This window comes from Anomaloglossus baeobatrachus, chromosome 2 (assembly GCF_048569485.1).
Source record: "Anomaloglossus baeobatrachus isolate aAnoBae1 chromosome 2, aAnoBae1.hap1, whole genome shotgun sequence".
Classification (NCBI taxonomy): Eukaryota; Metazoa; Chordata; class Amphibia; order Anura; family Aromobatidae; genus Anomaloglossus; species Anomaloglossus baeobatrachus.
This window is the reverse complement of record NC_134354.1, coordinates 6,645,735-6,658,394: the sequence shown is the minus strand read 5'-3', so window position 1 is coordinate 6,658,394 and position 12,660 is coordinate 6,645,735. Positions and strand designations below refer to the sequence as shown.

Below are 12,660 nucleotides of genomic sequence, written 5' to 3'. Positions count from 1 at the left end.
CCGTTTGCGCAGTTTCATCTGCGCCCACTTCAATGGGACATTCTCCGCCAATGGGACGGGAAGTCGACGTCCTTAGACAGGAAAGTCTCCCTTTCCCAGACGGCCAAGGACTCTCTGCAATGGTGGCTTCTTCCCACCTCCTTATCACGGGGAAGATCATTCCTACCCCCATCCTGGGCAGTGGTCACGACAGACGCGAGTCTGTCAGGGTGGGGAGCAGTTTTTCTCCACCACAGGGCTCAGGGTACGTGGACTCAGCAGGAGTCCACCCTTCAGATCAATGTTCTGGAAATCAGGGCAGTGTATCTTGCCCTACAAGCCTTCCAGCAGTGGCTGGAAGGAAAGCAGATCCGAATTCAGTCGGACAACTCCACAGCGGTGGCATACATCAACCACCAAGGCGGGACACGCAGTCGGCAAGCCTTCCAGGAAGTCCGGCGGATTCTGATGTGGGTGGAGGCCACGGCCGCCACCATCTCCGCAGTTCACATCCCCGGCGTAGAAAACTGGGAAGCGGACTTCCTCAGTCGCCAGGGTATGGACGCAGGGGAATGGTCCCTTCACCCGGACGTGTTTCAGGAAATCTGTCGCCGCTGGGGAAGGCCAGACGTTGACCTAATGGCGTCCCGGCACAACAACAAGGTCCCAACTTTCATGGCACGGTCTCGCGATCACAGAGCTCTGGCGGCAGACGCCTTAGTGCAAGATTGGTCGCAGTTCCAACTGCCCTATGTGTTTCGCCCTCTGGCACTCTTGCCCAGAGTGCTACGCAAGATCAGGTCCGAGTGCCGCCGCGTCCTGCTCGTCGCCCCAGACTGGCCGAGAAGGTCGTGGTATCCGGATCTGTGGCATCTCACGGTCGGCCAACCGTGGGCGCTACCAGACCGGCCAGACTTACTGTCACAAGGGCCGTTTTTCCATCTGAATTCTGCGGCCCTGAACCTGACTGTGTGGCCATTGAGTCCTGGATACTAGCATCTTCAGGATTATCTCAAGGGGTCGTGGCCACCATGAGACAGGCTAGGAAGCCCACGTCTGCTAAGATCTACCACAGAACGTGGAAGATTTTCTTATCCTGGTGCTCGGCACAGAGAGTGTCCCCCTGGCCATTTGCATTGCCTACTTTTCTTTCCTTCCTGCAATCTGGTTTGGAAAAAGGCTTATCGCTCGGCTCCCTTAAAGGGCAAGTCTCAGCGCTATCGGTATTTTTTCAAAAGCGTCTAGCACGACTTCCTCAGGTACGCACGTTCCTGCAGGGGGTTTGTCACATAGTCCCTCCGTACAAACGGCCGTTAGATCCATGGGATCTGAACAGGGTACTAGTTACTCTCCAGAAGCCGCCCTTCGAGCCTCTGAAGGATGTTTCACTTTCTCGACTTTCACAGAAAGTGGCCTTTCTGGTAGCGGTCACGTCTCTTCGGAGGGTATCCGAGCTGGCAGCGTTGTCATCCAAAGCTCCCTTCCTGGTTTTTCACCAGGACAAGGTAGTGCTGCGCCCGATTCAGGAGTTTCTCCCTAAGGTGGTATCCTCTTTTCATCTCAATCAGGATATCTCCTTACCTTCCTTTTGTCCTCATCCAGTTCATCGGTTTGAAAAGGATTTGCATTTGTTGGATCTCGTGAGAGCACTCAGAATCTACATTTCCCGCACGGCGCCCCTGCGCCGCTCGGATGCACTCTTTGTCCTTGTCGCTGGTAAGCGCAAAGGATCGCAGGCTTCCAAATCCACCCTGGCTCGATGGATCAAGGAACCAATTCTTGAAGCCTACCGTTCTGCTGGGCTGCCGGTTCCATCAGGGCTGAAGGCCCATTCTACCAGAGCCGTGGGTGCGTCCTGGGCATTACGACACCAGGCTACGGCTCAACAGATGTGCCAGGCAGCTACCTGGTCGAGTCTGCACACTTTCACCAAACATTATCAGGTGCATACCTACGCTTCGGCGGACGCCAGCCTAGGTAGAAGAGTCCTGCAGGCGGCGGTTGCCTCCTCGTAGGAGAGAGCTGTTTTGCAGCTCAAACTTGAGGTATTAATTTACCCACCCAGGGACTGCTTTTGGACGTCCCAATCGTCTGGGTCTCCCAATGGAGCGCCGAAGAAGAAGGGAATTTTGTTACTTACCGTAAATTCCTTTTCTTCTAGCTCCAATTGGGAGACCCAGCACCCGCCCCTGTTCCTTCGGGATTTTTGGTTTTTTCGGGTACACATGTTGTTCATGTTGAACGGTTTCAGTTCTCCGATGTTACTTTGGATTGAATTTGTTTAAACCAGTTCTTGGCTTTCCTCCTTCTTGCTTTTGCACTAAAACTGGTGAGCCAGTGATCCCACTGGGGGTGTATAGCCAGAAGGGGAGGGGCCTTACACTTTTTAGTGTAATGCTTTGTGTGGCCTCCGGAGGGCAGTAGCTATACACCCAATCGTCTGGGTCTCCCAATTGGAGCTAGAAGAAAAGGAATTTACGGTAAGTAACAAAATTCCCTTCTTTGTTTAATAGAAATGCCCTGATGGAAAAACTCTAGTAGTTGATGAGATTAGATGAGTGTCACCTGAACGTGAATGTAAAGGAGCAATTACAAGATCCAGTGCTTAGAGAAATGGAGCAGTGAGGGAGCTTAGATGAGATTCTTCAAAAGAAAAAGATTAGAAGATCTGGTCACTGGGAGTGAGGGAGCTTAGGTGAGATTCTTCAAGAGAAAAAGATTACAAGATCTGGTCACGGGGAGTGAGGGAGCTTAGGTGAGATTTTTCAAGAGAAAATGATTACAAGATCTGGTCATGGGGAGTGAGGGAGCTTAGGTGAGATTCTTCAAGAGAAAATGATTACAAGATCTGGTGTACTGGGAGTGAGGGAGCTTAGGTGAGATTCTTCAAGAGAAAAAGATTACAAGATCTGGTCACAGGGAGTGAGGGAGCTTAGGTGATGATTCTTCAGGAGCAGAGGCAGGTCTCAAGGTGATAGAGCCCAGTTCGTTCATGATTCTGGACCCAATTGAAGTCATTTTTTAAGGAAAGGGAAATCCTTCTCAACCAAATATCTCGTTATTTGACTACTGTGGTTACTGTGTTGGTGCAGAAGACGTTGCCATCAGCAGATTTCCCTCTTGCTCACATGGGATCGGCTTCTGCACTCCGGGGCGGGGCGGACCGGCTTCTTTGATGTTGTAGAGTTTATAAACATGAGTGAAGTCAGTCGGACAAGCACATCTGATACCGGCGCTGCTGGCACCAATCTGCGGAGCTTGTGCTGCTCCGCTTCCGCTGGATTCTGGAAGAACAAATAATAGAGAACAGAGCAGAGGACAGATTATCAGAACACGGGGGCTTTTTAATATTTGCAATTACTTATCATTATATGCAGATACAATCTATGAAGAACAATGAGGTGCCGCTCATGCCCAGGAGCAAAGCTCAGCAGCCGCCCCTCCTGGGATTACATGTCTGCAGTAATGCGGGGTCATTAGTGTTTTACCCTTGAGCTGCTGATGGTTCTTCTGCAGTCAGCATGTTCCTGCGCACACGCCTGTTACATGTGTCACGGCGTCACTGGACTCATCCACACCTCATTAGACACATGATATGACGTAGGTTATACTGGAAAAGTGTGATGCTCGCTGGTGCAGGCGGGGAGTGTAGAGAGATGCAGCAGCAGGTACAGCCGAAACAGGCGCAGCAGCAGGTACAGCTAGAACAGATAGGCGCAGCAGCAGGTACAGCCGAAACAGGCGCAGCAGCAGGTACAGCTGGAACAGGCGCAGCAGCAGGTACAGCTAGAACAGATAGGTGCAGCAGCAGGTACAGCCGAAACAGATAGGCGCAGCAGCAGGTACAGCTGGAACAGATAGGCGCAGCAGCAGGTACAGCTGGAACAGATAGGTGCAGCAGCAGGTACAGCCGAAACAGATAGGCGCAGCAGCAGGTACAGCTGGAACAGATAGGTGCAGCAGCAGGTACAGCTTGAACAGATAGGCGCAGCAGCAGGTACAGCTTGAACAGATAGGCGCAGCAGCAGGTACAGCTTGAACAGATAGGCGCAGCAGCAGGTACAGCTTGAACAGATAGGCGCAGCAGCAGGTACAGCTTGAACAGATAGGCGCAGCAGCAGGTACAGCTGGAACAGATAGGCGCAGCAGCAGGTACAGCTGGAACAGATGGGCGCAGCAGCAGGTACAGCTGGAACAGATAGGTGCAGCAGGTACAGCTGGAACAGATAGGTGCAGCAGCAGGTACAGCTGGAACAGATAGGCGCAGCAGCAGGTACAGCTGGAACAGATAGGTGCAGCAGGTACAGCTGGAACAGATAGGTGCAGCAGCAGGTACAGCTGGAACAGATAGGTGCAGCAGGTACAGCTGGAACAGATAGGTGCAGCAGCAGGTACAGCTGGAACAGATGGGCGCAGCAGCAGGTACAGCTGGAACAGATGGGCGCAGCAGCAGGTACAGCTGGAACAGATGGGCGCAGCAGCAGGTACAGCTGGAACAGATGGGCGCAGCAGCAGGTACAGCTGGAACAGATGGGCGCAGCAGCAGGTACAGCTGGAACAGATGGGCGCAGCAGCAGGTACAGCTGGAACAGATGGGCGCAGCAGCAGGTACAGCTGGAACAGATGGGCGCAGCAGCAGGTACAGCTGGAACAGATGGGCGCAGCAGCAGGTACACCTGGAACAGATAGGCGCAGCAGCAGGTACACCTGGAACAGATAGGCGCAGCAGCAGGTACACCTGGAACAGATAGGCGCAGCAGCAGGTACACCTGGAACAGATAGGCGCAGCAGCAGGTACAGCTGGAACAGATAGGCGCAGCAGCAGGTACAGCTGGAACAGATAGGCGCAGCAGCAGGTACAGCTGGAACAGATAGGCGCAGCAGCAGGTACAGCTGGAACAGATAGGCGCAGCAGCAGGTACAGCTGGAACAGATAGGCGCAGCAGCAGGTACAGCTGGAACAGATAGGCGCAGCAGCAGGTACAGCTGGAACAGATAGGTGCAGCAGCAGGTACAGCCGAAACAGATAGGCGCAGCAGCAGGTACAGCCGGAACAGATAGGTGCAGCAGCAGGTACAGCTTGAACAGATAGGCGCAGCAGCAGGTACAGCTTGAACAGATAGGCGCAGCAGCAGGTACAGCTTGAACAGATAGGCGCAGCAGCAGGTACAGCTTGAACAGATAGGCGCAGCAGCAGGTACAGCTTGAACAGATAGGCGCAGCAGCAGGTACAGCTTGAACAGATAGGCGCAGCAGCAGGTACAGCTTGAACAGATAGGCGCAGCAGCAGGTACAGCTTGAACAGATAGGCGCAGCAGCAGGTACAGCTTGAACAGATAGGCGCAGCAGCAGGTACAGCTTGAACAGATAGGCGCAGCAGCAGGTACAGCTGGAACAGATAGGCGCAGCAGCAGGTACAGCTGGAACAGATGGGCGCAGCAGCAGGTACAGCTGGAACAGATAGGTGCAGCAGGTACAGCTGGAACAGATAGGCGCAGCAGCAGGTACAGCTGGAACAGATAGGCGCAGCAGCAGGTACAGCTGGAACAGATAGGCGCAGCAGCGGGTACAGCTGGAACAGATAGGCGCAGCAGCGGGTACAGCTGGAACAGATGGGCGCAGCAGCGGGTACAGCTGGAACAGATGGGCGCAGCAGCGGGTACAGATGGAACAGGTGGGCGCGGTAGCGGGTACAGCTGGAACAGGTGGGCGCGGTAGCGGGTACAGCAGATACTGGAATACAAACTGGCATAAATAATACAGCAGCAGCACAAGGGACCTGACAACAGACAACATGTCTCTAAAGGATACACCACGTTGCCCAGGCACCTCCTTTAGTGGGAGGATGCCTTAAATTCCTAGTACCCCTCAGCCATAATCTGAGAGGCGCGTCTGAGTTAGGACATGCTGGCCCTTTAATAAAAGGTGCGCACGCAGCGTGCTAGCAGTAGACCTGTGCGGCAGGCGTAGGTCCTTGGGGGATGGACCAAACACCACTGAGCAGCCAGGAGGGTGAGTTTGCCGACATCCCCAGCGGGGGACAGGACAGTGTGAGGACATCGGTAACAGCGTTGCATAAAGATGGTATTTAGGGATGTGAGGGAGTTTAGACAGAATCCATCTGTGAAAGGGTTAGGAAGTATTAGGTGTGAGAGGGAGTTTAGGTAAAATTCATTGTAAGAAAGGAATAGGAAGTAAAAGTGTAGTGAGGGAATTCAGGCAAGAGATACTTTATGGTCTTTGTTTACAATGGAGCTTTTCTGAGCTCCCTCCTATCCCCATTACTTGCATACAAGGGATCCTGTCTCAGCTCCCTCATAACCCCAATACAAATATATAAGGGATCCTGCCTCATATCCCCATTACTTGTATACAAGGAATCCGGTCTCAACTCCCTCATAACCCCATTACAAGTATACAAGGGATCCTGTCTCAGCTCCCTCAAACTCCAATAGTATGAAAGCCGTAGCAAATAATATGGTTGTGAGTTAGCCAAGACTGGATCCATAGTTTACAAGGATTATGGAGTCCTAGATCTTGTCTTAGTTTCCTCACAGCCCTATTACTTTCTACTCCTTGAAAACTATAGATCCTTTTCCTAGGAATGCTTTTCTCCCAAATATTGAGTGGTGTAAATGGCTTGTTGTGTGATTATGATTTTTAAGCTTATTGATTGTTCACCGAAACACATTAGCCTGTGTAAACCGTCTCCATGTTGGGTTTTTTTTTTTTACCCTGAAAGTTTGTGTAAACCTAAACTTAATTCCCTTACATCCCAACACCCCAATCACTCTCTATTCCTTCCATACATTAGATGTTGTCTTGGCTCCCTCACTCCCCAATCACTCTCTATTCCTTCCATACATTGGGTCCAGTCTTAGCTCCCTCCCCAATCACTCTCTATTCCTTCCATACATTGGATCCAGTCTTAGCTCCCTCACACATTCTAATACTTTCTATTCCTTCCATACATTGGATCTGGTCTTAGCACCCTCACGCCTCTAGTACTTTCAACTCCTTCCATACATTAGATATGGTCTTAGCTCCCTCACATCCCAATCACTCTCTTCCTTCCATACATTGGATCCAGTCTTTGCTCCCTCACTCCCCAATGACTCTCTATTCCTTTCATACATTGGATCCAGGCTTAGCTCCCTCCCCAATCACTCTCTTCCTTCCATACATTGGATCTTGTCTTAGCTCCCTCACTCCCCAATCACTCTCTATTCCTTCCATACATTGGATCCAGGCTTGGCTCCCTCACACCTCTAATACTTTCTATTCTTTCCATACATTAGATCTTGTCTTCGCTCCCTCCCATCCTAATCACTCTCTTCCTTCCATACATTGGATCCAGTCTTTGCTCCCTCACTCCCCAATGACTCTCTATTCCTTTCATACATTGGATCCAGTCTTAGCTCCCTCCCCAATCACTCTCTATTCCTTCCATACATTGGATCCAGTCTTAGCTCCCTCACACATTCTAATACTTTCTATTCCTTCCATACATTGGATCTGGTCTTAGCACCCTCACGCCTCTAGTACTTTCAACTCCTTCCATACATTAGATATGGTCTTAGCTCCCTCACATCCCAATCACTCTCTTCCTTCCATACATTGGATCTTGTCTAAGCTCCCTCACTCCCCAATCACTCTCTATTCCTTCCATACATTGGATCCAGGCTTGGCTCCCTCACACCTCTAATACTTTCTATTCTTTCCATACATTAGATCTTGTCTTCGCTCCCTCCCATCCTAATCACTCTATTCCTTCCATACATTGGATCTTGTCTTAGCTCCCTCACACCTCTAATACTCTCCTTGAATACTATAGGAGTGTGACGGAGTGAAGACCAGATCTATTATATGCAAGCAATCTGAAGTTTTAGGGCTGTGAGGGAGCTAAGACACCATCTAGTGTCAGAGAGGTAGTGGGGGGTAATATGGATGTTAGGATGTTAGGGACCTGGGTTGTACATTTTTTTTTTTTCTTTTTTTTTTTTTTTTTTAGAATCAGGAGGTTATAGATGTGTAAGGGAGTTTAGACCAGATCCATTCTATTGAAGTAATAGGGGAGTGATTTGAAATCCATTGAGGTGATAGGGCAGTGAGGGAGCTTAGACACGATCCGATGTAACAGTGATATTGCCATTTCCTTACGTTTGCTGATGTTACAATGTATTTCAGGTGTCCTCCTGGTTCTTCACAACTTTTACCGTGTCTGGATTAAAGGATAGGGTCCAACACGTTGAGAGTCTGCACCAGCTTTTCACCGTCATCTCCCCCGACCAGATAGAGATCCCCCCGTTTGTACTGGATTACGATGCTCGGGTAAGACTTGGATGATGTGTTATTGATGGAAGCCATAAATACCGCTCTGTGGTTATACATATTGCTGCCGATAAAGCTCACTGCCGCTACTGGGTGCACCACGCACGATTTGTCGCCACGCTTGATACTGCTTGTGTGGTTTGTCACCGTTAACATCAGCAGCGACCAAATGGAAACCAGGTGTAGGATATAACAATGTACGGCGAGTGCAGGGTTAACGGACCGCCCTCCCCCAGCCCCTTTTCATGTGCCAGTGAATCAGATGTGAACCCGTGCAGTAGTGCTGGTGCGGAGAGCGGCTGCGGCCCAGATGGGGGCTACACAGGCCAAATCTGCTGAGATTTACTGCCGGGGACTCCAGCACTATTCACTGCAGAAATACCCGGCTCCCGTCCCCCACAAGAGCAGCGCTCCCGTCCCCCACAAGAGCAGCGCTCCCGTCCCCCACAAGAGCAGCGCTCCCGTCCTGAGGGTCTAATACAGTCCATCAGTGAAGATAAGAGCGCTAGTATGACGCGGGCGGGTCCCCGGCTCTAGTGGACGATGCGACGCGGGTCCCCGGCTCTAGTGGACGGTGCGGCGCGGGTTCCCGGCTCTAGTGGACGGTGCGGCGCGGGTCCCCGACTCTAGTGGACGGGACGGTGCGGCGCGGGTCCCCGGCTCTAGTGGACGGGACGGTGCGGCGCGGGTCCCCGGCTCTAGTGGACGGTGCGGCGCGGGTCCCCGGCTCTAGTGGACGGGACGGTGCGGCGCGGGTCCCCGGCTCTAGTGGACGGGACGGTGCGGCGCGGGTCCCCGGCTCTAGTGGACGGGACGGTGCGGCGCGGGTCCCCGGCTCTAGTGGACGGGACGGTGCGGCGCGGGTCCCCGGCTCTAGTGGACGGGACGGTGCGGCGCGGGTCCCCGGCTCTAGTGGACGGTGCGGCGCGGGTCCCCGGCTCTAGTGGACGGTGCGGCGCGGGTCCCCAGTGATAGTGGACGGTTTAGTTGGTGATGGGTTTGCAGCCTGCTAGGTCCATACAAAGCAGCAAGCAGAGGTATTGAGCTTGGTGAGGAACGGCTGCAGTGTTCACTGTCTGCGTCTTGTTTCCTGCAGGAGAACGGACCTGTCTTCCCGTCACACTCCTCGTTCTCGAGCCTCTGACCTCCTCCGCCCGCCGCCTTCTCCAGTGACCGCCATGGGCAGTTCTCTCGGGACGTTGTCTCCTCCGCTGCTTCTCTGCACATATTCTCGGACTGGACGCCGGCCAGCGCTGGACAAGGCTCTGCTGTCACCTGACAACCCCCAGAGACTATGAACTGTGCTGCGCAGGGTGTCAGATTATATTTATACTGCTGTAAATAGCGGCTCCGGGGTGAGGACGCACAGCGAAGGCTGATCCCAGCTGTGCCGACAATAAAATCCCTTTATAATGTGAGTACCCCTCTGCAGTGGAGCTGTGTACACAGAACGAGCGCCAAGTCCTACCAGCAGCAAGACTCCTCTCCAGTGTACGGCAGGTCCTAGTACCCCCCCTGCACTACACATCCCCCCCCCCATCCCCATTACACATCTCCCCCCCCCCCCCCATCCCCATTACACATCTCCCCCCATTACACATCTCCCACCCTCCCCATTACACATCCCCCTCCTCCCCACTACACATCCCCCTACCCCCTCCCCATTATGCATCCCCTACCCCCTCCCCGTTACGCATCCCCTCCCCCCCTCCCCGTTATGCATCCCCTCCCCGTTACGCATCCCCTCCCCCCCTCCCCGTTATGCATCCCCTCCCCGTTACGCATCCCCTCCCCCCCTCCCCATTACGCATCCCCTACCCCCTCCCCATTACGCATCCCCTACCCCCTCCCCATTACGCATCCCCTACGCCCTCCCCATTACGCATCCCCTACGCCCTCCCCATTACGCATCCCCTACCCCCTCCCCATTACGCATCCCCTACCCCCTCCCCATTACGCATCCCCTACCCCCTCCCCATTACACATCTACAACCCCCCCTCCCCATTACACAACCCCCCCCTTCCCCCTCCCCCTTTGCACATCTCTCCCCCCTTCCCCCTCCCCCTTGCACATCTCGCCCCCCTTCCCCCTCCCTCTTGCACATCTCTCTCTCCGTCCCCCTTGCACATCTCTCTCTCTCGCCCCCCTTCCCCCTCCCCCTTGCACATCTCTCTCTCTCGCCCCCCTTCCCCCTCCCCCTTGCACATCTCTCTCTCGCCCCCCTTCCCCCTCCCCCTTGCACATCTCTCTCTCGCCCCCCTTCCCCCTCCCCCTTGCACATCTCTCTCTCGCCCCCCTTCCCCCTCCCCCTTGCACATCTCGCTCTCTCGCCCCCCTTCCCCCTCCCCCTTGCACATCTCTCTCTCTCGCCCCCCCTTCCCCCTCCCCCTTGCACATCTCTCTCGCCCCCCCTTCCCCCTCCCCCTTGCACATCTCTCTCTCTCGCCCCCCCTTCCCCCTCCCCCTTGCACATCTCTCTCGCCCCCCCTTCCCCCTCCCCCTTGCACATCTCTCTCTCTCGCCCCCCCTTCCCCCTCCCCCTTGCACATCTCTCTCTCTCGCCCCCCCTTCCCCCTCCCCCTTGCACATCTCTCTCTCTCGCCCCCCCTTCCCCCTCCCCCTTGCACATCTCTCTCGCCCCCCCCTTCCCCCTCCCCCTTGCACATCCCCCATTTATCTACCCTCATCACGTTACACCGAGTCCTTGCTGCAGATTTCTATTTTCTTCGGCGCTCCATTGGGAGACCCAGACGATTGGGTGTATAGCACTGCCTCCGGAGGCCACACAAAGCATTACACTAAAAAGTGTAAGGCCCCTCCCCTTCTGGCTATACACCCCCCGTGGGATCACGGGCTGATCAGTTTTCAAGCTTTGTGCGAAGGAGGTCAGACATCCACGCATAGCTCCACTGTTTAGTCAGCAGTAGCTGCTGACTATATCGGATGGAAGAAAAGAGGGCCCATACTAGGGCCCCCAGCATGCTCCCTTCTCACCCCATTCCTATTGGCGGTGTTTGTTAAGGTTGAGGTACCCATTGTGGGTACGGAGGCTGGAGCCCACATGCTGTTTTCCTTCCCCATCCCCCTGAGGGGCTCTGAGGAAGTGGGATCTTACCGGCCCCCAAGCCCTGAGGCCGGGCTCCATCCACAGACCCGTAGAACCTGCTGGATACGGAGCTGGGTACCGTTCAGGGACAAGGCCCTGCAACATTCAGGTACTCTGTGTCCCCGTATGGACAGGCCGCGCACACTCCAGACTTGCTGGGCGTGCTAGTGCGCCGGGGACAATAGCGCTGCGCGCTGGGGTTACAGTCACTACAGTTTGTCTGAGTGAGTGATTTTATGTGTTGGGGACTGCCGCGCCGGCCGCCCCTGGAGCGGCGGCGCGGCTGAGACTTGTGGTGCGCCGGGGACTTAGCGCCGACCGTGCTTTTACGACGGCGGCGCTTATAAATCTAGTCCCCGGCTTTTGCGGCCTAGCTCCGCTTCGTTCCCGCCCCCACCCTGTCAATCAGGGCAAGGGAGAGACGCTGTACGATAGTCTTATTTACATACTCCAGCCCTCTCACTGTGCACAGTGGGACGCCAGTTCCCGCTTTTTGTCTGCAGCACGCCCACGGCCCGCCCCTCTCCACAGGACGCCGGCAGCCATTCCTACATGCAGTCTGGCTGGAGAACGGACACAGGCTCTGGGAGACCCAGACAAGGGATTTCTGGCGACCACACACCCGCGTTAAGCGGGTGGTAAGCAGCACTTTAGTGCTGGCCCCACTAGTGCCACAGTGTTATTTTGGTGTATTTTTTTCTCTATACCATATATATATATATATATATATATATATATATATATATATATATATATATATATATATATATATATATATATATATATATATATATATATATATATATATATATATATATATTGCACTGTAAGGTCGCTTCTTGGCTGTATACCCTATATTGCTCTGAGGAGACGACAACATGTCATCCGCAAAACGCAAAAGTGCCAAGACAAAGGCTGTATACGCTGCTTGTGCCGCTTGTGGGGCTGATCTACCGGCAGGTTCCAAAGACCCCCATTGTGTGCAATGTTCGGTCCCTGTGCCACTTCGTCAGCCGGAGTCTATGGTGGTAGTGGCCCAGGCAGAGTCACCGGTGAACCCTGTCCCGGTGACGGGGACAGAGTTTGCAGTTTTTGCTGACAAGATGTCTGTGACTATGACAAAAATCCTAGAGACCTTGCAGGCCAGGCCAGTTACTCAGACCATGGACACTGCTGCGTCAATGTTCCCCGGTCCCCCTCAGTTGGAGTTAATCCGTGCTTCAAGGGGGTCCCAGGCATCTCA

General features: G+C 53.8%; 1 protein-coding gene across 1 annotated transcript in view; it reads left to right on the top strand.

Annotated features, from left to right (window-relative positions):
• The window catches only part of GDAP2 (ganglioside induced differentiation associated protein 2), a 67,306-nt gene extending 57,578 nt beyond the window's left edge, over positions 1 to 9,728 (top strand). The window contains exons 12-13 of the mRNA XM_075334837.1: positions 8,167 to 8,310; positions 9,407 to 9,728. Of these exons, the coding sequence (XP_075190952.1) occupies positions 8,167 to 8,310; positions 9,407 to 9,454 (192 nt within the window). The 3' untranslated portion in view covers positions 9,455 to 9,728. The remainder of the gene's footprint in view (positions 1 to 8,166; positions 8,311 to 9,406) is intronic.
• Positions 9,729 to 12,660: the final 2,932 nt, after the last annotated feature.